The sequence below is a fragment of the Odontomachus brunneus genome, unplaced genomic scaffold (genome assembly GCF_010583005.1).
Source record: "Odontomachus brunneus isolate Ranch 3 - 2012 unplaced genomic scaffold, Obru_v1 Obru_scaffold_062, whole genome shotgun sequence".
In the NCBI taxonomy this organism is placed as follows: domain Eukaryota; kingdom Metazoa; phylum Arthropoda; class Insecta; order Hymenoptera; family Formicidae; genus Odontomachus; species Odontomachus brunneus.
In genome coordinates, this window is record NW_022639512.1 from 698,298 (window position 1) to 710,840 (window position 12,543).

General features: G+C 38.3%; 1 protein-coding gene across 1 annotated transcript in view; it reads left to right on the top strand.

Annotated features, from left to right (window-relative positions):
• LOC116846208 overlaps positions 1-12,543 on the top strand; it is a 58,873-nt gene that overhangs the window by 18,181 nt on the left and 28,149 nt on the right. The window contains exon 4 of the mRNA XM_032819750.1: positions 10,883-11,070. Within this exon, the coding sequence (XP_032675641.1) occupies positions 10,883-11,070 (188 nt within the window). The remainder of the gene's footprint in view (positions 1-10,882; positions 11,071-12,543) is intronic.

A 12,543-nucleotide genomic window follows, 5' to 3' on the forward strand; every position in this document is an offset into this window, starting at 1 on the left:
AACACAGAATTATATTTAACTGTCCATATGTAGTAAATTAGTTTGCTGCTGCAGCAAATAATTTTTTTCCGTGTACTAAAAGTTACACTCAGATTTTCGTGTTACACCTAACCTAACATATCGTTTTGGGCAAATTTTGATAATTTTTTTTGTATTTCTATTTCGTCGTTCTGTAGAATAGATATGACGGAGAGCGCAGTCTGATAAGTCATACGTCAACGTTGTTGAATTTCATAATTTAACATATTTAAAGTTGCTGCAAAAGTTGACGTACGTCGGCCTATTGGGATCGGTACAATTTTCTTTTCTCTTTCTCTCTCTCTTTCTCTAAGAGTGGAGTGCTTTCACATCGGCGGAATTATCGCGTGAGCAAACGAAACTGCAATTTTCTGCGATTAGTCCCTCTCTCGAAAATGCGTCTGCCGGCTTGCGCGTTCCGCGACGCTATTCACGTGCGCTCTCCCATTCCGTCTCATTTCACCGAACTAATTATGCACCGCGTGGGCGCGCGATTGCATTGTCGACGCTATTTGCGCTGCACTTTCGTAGCCGCTGCGACATGCCAAATAAGAATTCGCCGCCGAAATATCGTGCAACGAGCTGATCGGCTCAGGTGCGGATCAGCGATTACTTTGCGCGTGCAGAACGGTTCCCCGTGTTGAGTTCCAGCGACGCGCAACTTTTCGTATTACGCGGGCATGATTTACAGATGCGCGAGTGCATTTCGTCGTGAATGCAAATGCGATGAACAGTACAACTCCGTAAGTACAATTCGCACGGTGTCCCCCGAGAAGGCAACGCAAAACTTTACCTGAACATGTGGACAGCTATTCTCGGCCGTATCTAAGTGTGATATTGTCGCCAAAGACGATAAGAATGTAAAAAGTAATGTAAAATAAAAAAAATCGGGTAACTGATGTCTCGTGTGAAATAATACTCTGTAAGTTTCAGTTAAAAATTTAGTTTAACCCATTAACGCCCAAATGTGTTGAAATTTTACGTTGATTTGAGCCATTTTTTTAACTACGGAAATGAGGTCTGTTGTTTATAAAGAGCACCATTCCTACCAATTTTGATGTCGCTCTATCGCACAGCGTTGAAAAAATTAAAGAAAAATCGCAATTTATACAAAATTTTTGCAAAATAAAATAAAAACGCATGTTTTTAGGGCTAATTTTTTCTTCTTTCGCTATTTTCTCCATAAAAACTTGTTCACTCGGGAAAGTGCCTAAAACATGTTCTCGACACTTTAACTTAAAAAATATGCCATGGATATTTTTTTCAACAAATATGGCGGTACCAAAATAGCGATCGATTTGAAGCGTTTAATTCGGATTTTCGTTTATATTTGGTTATCGAAATTGTTTTAGGGTCAATATTACTACAAAATTATATAGTAATTTACATAATAATTACATAGTAAAACAATTTTGATAACCACATATAAATGAAAATTCGAATTAAATTTCAAATTAACCGTCATTTTGGTAGTGCCATGTTTGTTGAAAAAAAATACCCATAGCATATTTTTTAAGCCAAAGTGTCAGGACATGTTTTAGGAACTTTCCCTAGCGATACTAACAAGTTTTTATGGAGAAAATAACGGAAGAAGAAAAAATTAACCCTAAAAACATGCATTTTTTATTTTATTTTGCAAAAATTTTGCATAAATTGTGATTTTTTTAAATTTTCTCAACACTATTCGATAAAGCGACATCGAAATTATAGGAATGGTACTCTTTATAAACAACAGGCCTCATTTCCGTAGTAAAATGGCTCAAGTCAACGTAAAATTTTAGCACATTTGGGCGTTAATGGGTTAACTCTCGCGATTCGTTCGCTTTTAAATAAAAGACGTATTCCCTGAATTCTGGAATCTCTCTGTCGGCAGACACTATTCGATGACGAAATATTACGATGAAAATTTTCGCGAGCTTCTCTCGTGGAAAGAGAAAGATTAATATTTTTGTAATTTTTTGACATAAATGTAACTGCAAATATACCAGATTGATGCAAATAAATAATTTTTTTTGTGTTTATGCAAAATTTAAGTTTTTATTTACAAATATTTTCAAAAAAAGCAAATTTCTATAATTGTTGAAACATGAAACATGTTGAAACATTGACTACAAAACCAAAATGGCTGAGAACTTTCCCTGAATGGATTGTGGTCGATTTTTTGCCAAGCAATAATCATAATAATAGTATAAGAAGTATTATAAAGTTTCTTATATTTTACACACTTCAAATAATTTAAATAATTATAATAATTTCGTAGTAAAAAGTCGAACGTGTATAATATTTTTAAACAAATATAGTAATTTAGTAACTTTAGAAATATAGTAATTTAGTAACTTTAGCCACAATTCTATATATTCCAAGAGAGAGAGAAAGAGAGAAAGAGAAAGAGAGAGAGAGAAATTACAAAAATTCTGTTGTAATTTTTATTACTATAATATTTTCTATTTACTATATACTATTTTTATTACTATATTTTATTACTATAATATTACTGTAATATTTTTTTCGTGTAGTGAATGAAAAATGTTTCGTTACGAGGCTCATTAAGGTTCAAACAATGGGAAATCATTCGTTCGCTTTTAAGTGAAAGACGTATTCCCTGAATTCTGGAATCTCTCTGTCGGCAGACACTATTCGATGACGAAATATCACGATGAAAATTTTCGCGAGCTTCTCTCGTGGAAAGAGAAAGAGAGAAAGAGAGAGAAAGAGAGAGAGAGAGAGAGAGAGAGAGAAGAGAGAGGGAAAGAGACAGAGAGGGCGGGCGAGAAAAACGCATCTCACTTGTCCATGTGCAAGCGGCGGCAGACGCGAGAGACGGACACAGCAGCAGCAGCAGCAGCATCGGCCAGGCTGGTATGAGACACAATTTCGTCGGCTAAAATTAACCACGGGGTGCTCGGTGGCGGTACATATTTCCGCATATATCAGGTTTATTTGCGGTTCGCGCTACGGGTACAAGTGCCCATGCGTAGGGACACCGGGCGTCAATCGGGTGCTTCTTCGCCGCGAGGTCGCTCACTCCCTTTAATGCACCGCACGCGTCCACCCGCTCGCGACCGTGCGCCTTGTGGAACATGAACTGCGCGTCCCACGAAGCTCCACTTCTCTCTGTGAACTCCCCGTACTCCAATGTCTCAAACGGAAAACAGACTTGTGTCTTCCAGACGGGAAGTTTCTGTAAGACTACTGGAAGGGAGAAAGGAAGCGACGATGTGTTACGAAGTAAAAGGTGAAAAAGTGAACAATAATGAAATATAAATAATGATGTAGCATGGGGAAATCTAGAAAGCATAAAGTCTAGAGAGATTTGGAAGACAAATGAGAGGGAAACGATGACCCGACAGGAGATTTGATAAAATGTGCTTTTACATGGACAGGATTTTATAAGAGAAATTATGTTGGGATTTTGCGACATTCTGGAGTAGTTTATTACCATTTTATATTTTACATGTGCTATTTATGTTTATACTGGAAACTGGAGCGTTCTATTATAAAAATGTTCCGAGAGAAATTTACTTATTCCTTAGCAAGACAGACTTTTCTAACAATCTACATGTGCTATTAAAAACATAATAAAATTGAGCATTTATATGAAAAAAAAAAACTGCACTAAGAGAGAGAGGATATCTAAATAATAAAAAAAATATTTATTCAGTGGATATTAATAACTTAATTTACTTAAAAATCTAAATTCTTTCCCCTCTTCAAATAGAATAAACAATTATTTTCATAAAAAGCTAATGTTTTAAGAAAATTTTCTTATTAAGAAAATACTTTATATATTAGTATAAAAGTAAATATGTTATTAGCATTTTCACCGAATAAATATTTTTTATTTCTTAGATTTTTTTCTCAATTTATGATATTTCCTGCATGTACAATGCTAAGATAAGTAAATTATCCTGTCGCGTATAATTGCTCGCGCTCGCTGATGCCGGCTCGACCTCCTCAGGATCATATTCGCTGTGATCGTGCGGGAAATATTTAGCGAGATGATAACGCGAAATTGGGATGATCGGAGATGCTGACGACCGCGGAGCGGTCTCGAAGGTCTCGCGTCGAACGTTGTCGCCGACGTCGTCGCCAAACGCGAGAAGCGAACTCGAGCTCCGCGCCCAAATAAATTCTCCGCTCTCGCGGCACGGCCGCAATGAAAATACGCAGATAAACAAAATCGCGGGCGCACGTGTAAATACACGTATCGGAGGAAATGTCAATTTGACTTGAGAACGCGCGCGCAACGAGAGATACACCGGGGATATTTATACGCGCGCAACGTGTCCGCGCGCGCGCCCCGCGCTTCTAAATACGTAAGCCCGCCATCGTCGGATCGCGCACCGGTCGCACGGGGGTGGCAGGGTGTTGACGATCGATGCCGATCGTTTTTCGACGCTTCCAAGAAAAGGTTCTCGTTCCCCTCGCACATTGTAGTTCGTAAAGTGGCGAAGCCACGTTCCGCGCTCTCGTTCGGCCGAGGCACGCTCGGGGAAGAGAAGCCGGGATGGCCCAGATCGCGGTCTATAATCGGACCCGGTGTAGGGACACGGTTTGTTGCCTTTCGGTTTTCAGCTGGCTTCGAAAGTGGCCGACCCACGAAAGAGAGAGAAAGAGAGAGAGAGACTTACCTCAGCACCTTCCTTCGGTATCGCCACTGGCCACGGCGATCGCTCGTTCCCATTCTCTCTATTTCTTGGAGCGACGGATAATTGCCTGGGACATCGTCGGGGGAAGCACACGGATCGATTTTTCGCAGGAAAGATGCCGTACACCCTCAGCACCCTTCTCGTAACGAATGACGAAAGAAAAGTATCTATCAGACAGACAGTCGCATCATAACGCGAGATATCGCGCTCAAACGAAGAAACGATAAGCGACTGTCAGCGTTTACCGTTGTCTTAATTAAAGCCTGGACGCGGTACACTGCGCGATCTGGGGTCACTTCGCGTGATATATCGAGTCGAGACTGTGAGGATTGCTCTTTGTCTAACGCAATCGGAACGGCTGCCTTGACGGAGAGACACTTACGTGGACGTGAGTTGCAGGAATGTTCGTGCAACTTTCCCGGCTTCTGACGTTATAATCGAGGACGACTGACGCGAGTGCCCTCGACTCGGCACTTCGAAACGTGCTTCGAATTATCCGGCTTTTATATCACGATCGACGCGCAGCGAACGTGGGCGCTGAAGGAATCCGCGTCTGTCTTCGGCTTGCAACTTTGCGCCTTGGTGGAACACGTTTTGGCCGCGAATCTGAAAGGCCACGGCGATATCTGGTGGGTGAGACGTTGATGTTAATTAGTGTCACGTTAAACGCGTCATTCGTATGTGGCGGGCTCTCTTCGGCCTCTCGCCGTGTGTCGGCAACCGGGCCACTAAAATATCTCAAGCCGCCATCGAGTTCACGACGTATCGACGCGGGCAAGAGGTCCGAGTAATTAAAACAACGGTGATATCATCGACTGAAGTTGCTGTGCACACAGTCACACATCGTATTAAATTAAATATAAAAAAAATATAATTATCCAATAATTATCGATGGAAAGAGAGGTTCACGCACTATTATTGGCACACTGGGTTGGCTCTCTGGTTTCTCATGTAAGTGAGAAGAAAAGGATGAAGACTTTTTGAAAGGAAGAGGCTCCGAGATCAGAGTTTTCTAACTTCCCGTTTTTTAGAAAAAAAGAAAAGAAATTAGAATCACTTAATTCGCAAGAAAATAATCAATATATAATTTTTGCTAAAGCAAGTGTTCCTTCTCTTTCTCTCTCTCTTTCTCTTATAGTGTATCAGTAAAAAAATTACTATTCTGTGAAAGAAATTATTAGAAAAAGTACTATTTCACCGATAATATATAAGTATTCACTGATTTTCAATGAAAACACTTTATTGCTCTGTCTTATTATAACTTGCGCGTTTATGATATATTATAGCGATGAGAAATTAAAATGTTAAAGCTTGAAGAGCTTTTACATATGAAGTCCATTAACGTATATTTATACACCGAGTTTATTGAATCCACTCTTCTAAAATAAATCAGCAGAGCTGTTTTGGATTGTACCAATAAAAGGACTATTTCACCGAGTTTCAGAAAACATTGCCGTTTTACTGCTTCATCTTATTTCTTACCGACTTCGACTATATTTCACCGACCGGTGGAAGTAAAATTTCGCTGTTGAATCTGCAATGCACAAATTCGTTATACGTTGCGCCAAATTCAACCTTGTGCATTTGTGACGATGGAATTAGCAGCTTCCACGCGGCTTCTTTGTGTGCAATGACACTGCCTGTGTTCGCAAAGTGCGTCAATAATGGAAGTAGTCGCTACTATAAACTAGTCCTTTCCGCGAGATATTTTACTGATTGCAATGCTATATTTATAACTGAATCACCAGTTATAAGTATAGCATTTCAGTGAAGAGAATACACTGATTGTACCTTAGAGAGTGTTCTTCGCGTGACTCGAGAACGAATTACTCTTTCAAGTGCCGTGTCGAGGCTGAACCTTTCTTGAACCCTTATTTTGGCGCAATAGAAAATTAAGGACAGAATAATTCTATCAGAACGTATTCTCTGTACGCTATTAGTGATGATGTAGCCTGCACGCATTGGAGAGGAGCCCTAATTGAATAGCACGTGTTCCATCGAGCTACTCGCGTTTTAGGAAACGCCTCGACAGATCGACGTTGAAATTACTTTCGACGCGTACCGTTCTCGTTAATGGATCTAATTAACAGACAACGAGGGACTATCGCGACGGTTTGGTGCCTCTCGATTTGCTCGTGTGTGCAGAATACGCGCAATTGCGTACGTAACATCTACGCGAATTCGCCGTGTAGCGAATGAGACGCAGCTGGCGGCCCGTACATCAGATCGATGTCGGTCCCTCGCGGTGTTCGTCCGCCGGCCAAATGATCGCGGAGATTGCGAATTATCCGGAAAAGAGAGATTCGTCGACGGAATCGTGCACAATAAATAGTTAAAATTCTGGCAATGAAGAAGTGTCATATCAGCTTAATTGCGTCAAATCATAATGACGTTTCTTGTTTAATTTTAATTGTTTTAATTTAAATTTTAATTATTTTCACGCGTGATCATTAGATCATCAAAATTATTAATCTGAATAATACGTAACTCAGTCGTTTTGGGACAACCAACTCGATTGGTTCAAGACGGTTTTCCAAATGATTATAAAAATCTCGTAACCTTGAGATTTTTCGCGCTAAAGACTCTGAATCATAAAAGACGTAATTTTCCTTGTTCACATTTTGCCATTAGGCAACTGTGATTAATGTACCTACCTAATTAATAAGTTAAATTAAATCTGATTTTCTGTGATTTTATGTTAATTTGATTATTTCTATGAATTATGTTTGTTTCGTTAATTACTAGAGAGTTGCTTTTATTCATTATACCATTAGGCTACTAATTATTATAATTAACAAGCGATACTGAATCTGATATTTATAATATTTTTAAGTTCTCATTAATATTACTTTTATGTTAGATTATCTTTTTTGTTAATTATTTTAGAATTTCCTTTATTTTAGAATACTGTCTCCTTCATAAAAAAACCAATAATCCTTTCAATATAATCAATTTATATGAAAGGAATAAAACACTTTTTTTTTTAAATAAAAAATAATGCATGTAGAACTAGTGATAAAATTGATACCACTACCCATTAGTATTGTCTGATATTTGACGTTTCTGAGAGCCTTCACTAAGATACTTAGGATCGACTGTACTATTTTCTTCAATTTTTCCACTTCAGTTTTTGACAATTTGATTTGCATCCATGTATGCATGCCAAAGATCACATATTTCATATTTCCCGACGAATCTATACGAAAAAAATATTATGCTTGCATAACAATTGTTATGCTGCATAACAAGAAATATTTAGTTGCGAGTAGCATATTATGCATTGATCCGAGTTGCATCAATTATCTTTGCGTGATGGAAATATGTACGATTGATATAATTCACAAGTAAACCTATCCAAGTGTTACACTCCAATTTTGATAAGCTTTTTATGCTGTAGTCTAGGTCTAAATAAGAGACACATATTGTTTTATACGTGCTCATACGGTCTGTAAGAAGATAAAACATCCTCTTGAAAAAAATCGATATTTCTGAGCGAATATTATCGGAACAATAAATAATATAAAGAAAAGTTTCAAATAAAAGTTTTATGGATTTTAATGAGCTTTATAACAATGTACTCAGATTTTATAAAATTAAGGAGGAAAAAAGGGATTTCGAAAAAAAAGATATTTTCGAAAAATTTGAGTGCATTGTTATAAAGCTGATTAAAATCCATAAAACTTTTATTTGAGACTTTTTATTGTATTATTTACCGTTCCGATAATATTTAGACTGCAGCATGTTAAAAGCTTATCAAAACTGGAGTGTAACATTTGGGTAGGTTTACTTGTTTACTTTGATACATCAACTACATCAATCCCAAGTAGCAGAGTGACGTCGGAGAATGACATATTGACGGCGATCTGACGTCAATATGACGTCAATAAGACGTTTTCTGACATCACTCTGCTACCTGGGATGCATGTTGCATGATGATCGTTGTGGTAACGAAAAATCGGTTGAGGTGACATTTACTATGGATCTACTTTAATTAGAGCAAAACCAGATATCGTAACTATAATTTAACAATTGCTCTGTAGTTGCAGCAAGCACACTATTAGTTGTTCCGTATTTCACTACTAAATCTGGTTGGCATAATCAGATTTATGCGTGGGCCAATCATATTATTTTTTTAGATAAGGTATTCACGAAGAGGGTACCTAGTGCAGGCGTTGAAACGTTATATGACTCTGAGTCGAAATTTTGGCTCTGTGTTAAATTTTGAATATTACAACACACACACACACACGCTGTAGTTCGTTAATATAATTATTTATCTGGTCCTTCACTTTTCATTTCTCGATTCATGAAACTTTTGATATTTTATATAGAATTCAGGGTTGCTATAGATCTGGAAAACTAGGAAAACCGGGAAAGATCATGGAATTTAAATTTGTCATGGAAAACCGGGATATATCAGGGAAAAATATAAAATAACCTGGAATTTTGGCCTTTTCTTATATTTCTGTGAAATTAATATAACCTTCCCTGAGTTATAAGAGAAGAATACACAATCTCTAGATACTTACTAAATCTAGGGTCAATCTCTAGATACTTACTAAATCTAGGGATTTGATTAATGTCAAGTTTATTTTTTTAATTTTAACGTTAAAAGTTTATAGATATAGTATAGGAATTCAAATGTTATTTATTTAATTATATAATGATATTATTTATTATATAATGATTTTCTTAATTTAAATTGAATATGTATATATTTATCTATCAGTCGAACCTTACCGGAAAAAAGATCTGCTACATATGGACAATTAAACATAATTCGCTGTATTAGCCACTTTTTCTTTGCTAGTCCATGCATCATGATGTTAACAAAACAATTAAAATTTATATTTTACTCACTGTTTTTTCATTCAATCATCCTTTTCCGTCTCATACCTACATTCTTTTTTTCCAATACTCATAATTTTTGTTAGCCTGGATGTGTATTTTCAGGAACATATTGTTACGTTCGCGCACTCACAAGGAATGAAACAACACACGTTTAAGAAAGAACGTAAACTTTTAATTATAAACTCAGAGATTCTTTCTTAAAACACAACGTGATATGTCCTCGCAAGGCGAAGACTCGAACATGAAAACCACAACACACTTGTTTACAATCGTAACTAAGAGACATCGATTACTAGTTTACACAAGATACACAAGGTACACAAGAGAATTGCAAGCTATACACTTCAGCTGACACTTCAGCTGTTGCTTGACGGGGACGAGACACCCAGTGTCACGGACGTAACAATATGTTAGGAATATTATGTTACTAAACTAAAGGCTCCGCACAAACCTTATGAAAATTGAATTTTGGTCGAATTGGCTGAAGATTTGATATGTTGTAGATCTTGTCGCCTTGATAAAAAATCTCCACAGGTACGACCTCCTACAATGAACCGTTTGACCTCTACGAGACGTCATTTTTCAAAACAGGCTAATACTACAATATCTTATTTTCAACGGGTACGGTGCATTCCTACATCATTATTTGTACTTTCTATATATTTTTTTAAGTAAAAAGTTATAAGGATAAAAAGGAAAGTTATATCGACTTGATTGCTTCTCAAAAGTCAGAGTGCTTGATTATTGTGAGTCCCCCCGCCTCTCACAACACACGGCCTACTCAATATAAATAGAGCGGTTCTTTGCATGCACCCTATGATTGTGTCCATTTCTTTTCCCGTCCTAGACATGAAGCAACACAGCATTGACTTAAATCTCTAAAATCAAGTTATTGACCTCGATATCTTTATAACATTTTGTAAGAAGCAATAAAGTCAATAATATCGTTATAACTTTTTACTTAAAAAAATACATAGAAAGTACAAATAATGATGTAGGAATGCACCGTACCCGTTGAAAATAAAATATTGTAGTATTAGCCTGTTTTGAAAAATGACACTTCGTAGAGGTCAAACGGTTCATTGCAGGAGATTGTACCTGTGGAGACTTTTTATCAGGACGACAAGATCTACAATATATCAAATCTTCAGCCAATTCGACCGAAAGTCAACTTCCATAAAGTTTGTATTGCTTTTAATAATATAAACTACTTTTTCTGTAATCCCTGTTCCTAAACGTTAAAATTGAAAAATATATGTTGGTCATTGAAAATTCTCTACTAGAAAACATGAAAAAGTCAGGGAATTTCAAAATTTATTTTCTATGGCTACCCTGGAATTCTTATTTTCTATTTCTTGTTTCAGACGTAGCCGGTGGCCTGGTGTTCGGCATACCGTTGACGCAGTGCATAGAAAACGACAGGATCGCTCGAATCGCCGCTGGAGAGGTGACCGATGTCGGTTCTCTGACTAGGAGCAGCCGGCACGGCAGCAGGACCAGTTTCTCTAGCCTCATAGAAACGCCGTTGACGATCGCGGCGAAAACCGAAGAGGTGAGACATTCTTCGAGAATCCTTCCGTTCTCAAAAACTACCCTCGACACGGACGACTAACGCAATCCTCCGGTATCTCGCGACAAGGGACCTGATATCGCGCTGACGTCAATACGGGTGATGAACCTCAGGCGGCTTGATCCATTTTTACGACGTTACAAGAGAAATTGTCCTGAATTGAATCGTTCGACTTTTCCTGATCTCGTCGGCAGGCGAGTGTCCGCCGAATTATACGTCCGCGACCGCGTAGTGGCTTACCATTGCTGTTCAAGGCGTTGACCTGTATTACTTACGAAAGTTTCTTTCGAGCGGTGAAGCTTGGCAGCTGATCGACCGACCATTAATGATGCGCCGCGGCCGGCTAGTAAATATAGAAACGCGCGAAACTGTATCGTGTTCAGTGCAAAGCACCGGAAATTCACTTGATTCCATCCCCAAATGCATCGAGGAGGGGGGACGACTGCTCAATAAAGAAAAGAAAATTCTTCCGTCGGAATATGATCCGGAGTTGTGCATCCTCGATCTTGTTCCCGCGAACTAGCCAGGGAGAGTGCAGCGTGGGAATAAAAATCGATTTGAACAACGCCCAAAACCGCCGGCGTGTCGAAACGTCTCGTCGCCGACGTCACTGACGACATCGCGCTCGACGACGTCGTCATCCGTTGCGTCACCGTGTCTCGGGGGCAAGGGAGCTGGTGTTTATCGATGACCACTTGCGACGCCGGCCAGACGTCGAGCTGCAAGTGGTTATTTTTCGACGGATACGTCCGACCGCGAACGCCACCCGGGTACGCGTTTACTCGCCGGTACTCCGCTTGTCGCTCGCAGACGGTCAGGGCCGCTATCGATCTAACGAAGGACTTTATGGCAGATATGAGAGCTTCACTTTATATTTATTTGCGCTATACACGTGAAGCACGAGCATTTTCTCGCCTCGCGCTCGCGAGCAGCCAGAAACATAACGTAAACTCCTCTCGCACACACAGGAAAAAATATTTCAGCATTTTATTGTGGGATATAAAGTTTATATCCGCGAAGTAAAGTTTATTTCCACGAAATATATAAACTTTTATCCCACACACACGCAGATAAATTTTCAAATATTTTTTTTCTCAGTGTGTACACTCTGAGAAAAAAAATTTTAGAATCTATTTGTGGGATGCGAAGCTTACTTTTCTGTGAAGTGAAATCTATTTCTGTGAAGAATATGAAATTAAAGTGAAAACTCAGTTTGCTTACTCCGTAAGCAAATATATATTTACTCCGTAAGTATATATATATATATAAATATATAATAACTTTACTAGAATAAAAATTGCTTCGACTCTACGGAGTAAGCAAACTGAGTTTTCACTTTAATTTCATATTCTTCACAGAAATAGATTTCACTTCACAGAAAAGTAAGCTTCGCATCCCACAAATAGATTCTAAAATTTTTTTTCTCAGAGTGTACACACTGAGAAAAAAAATATT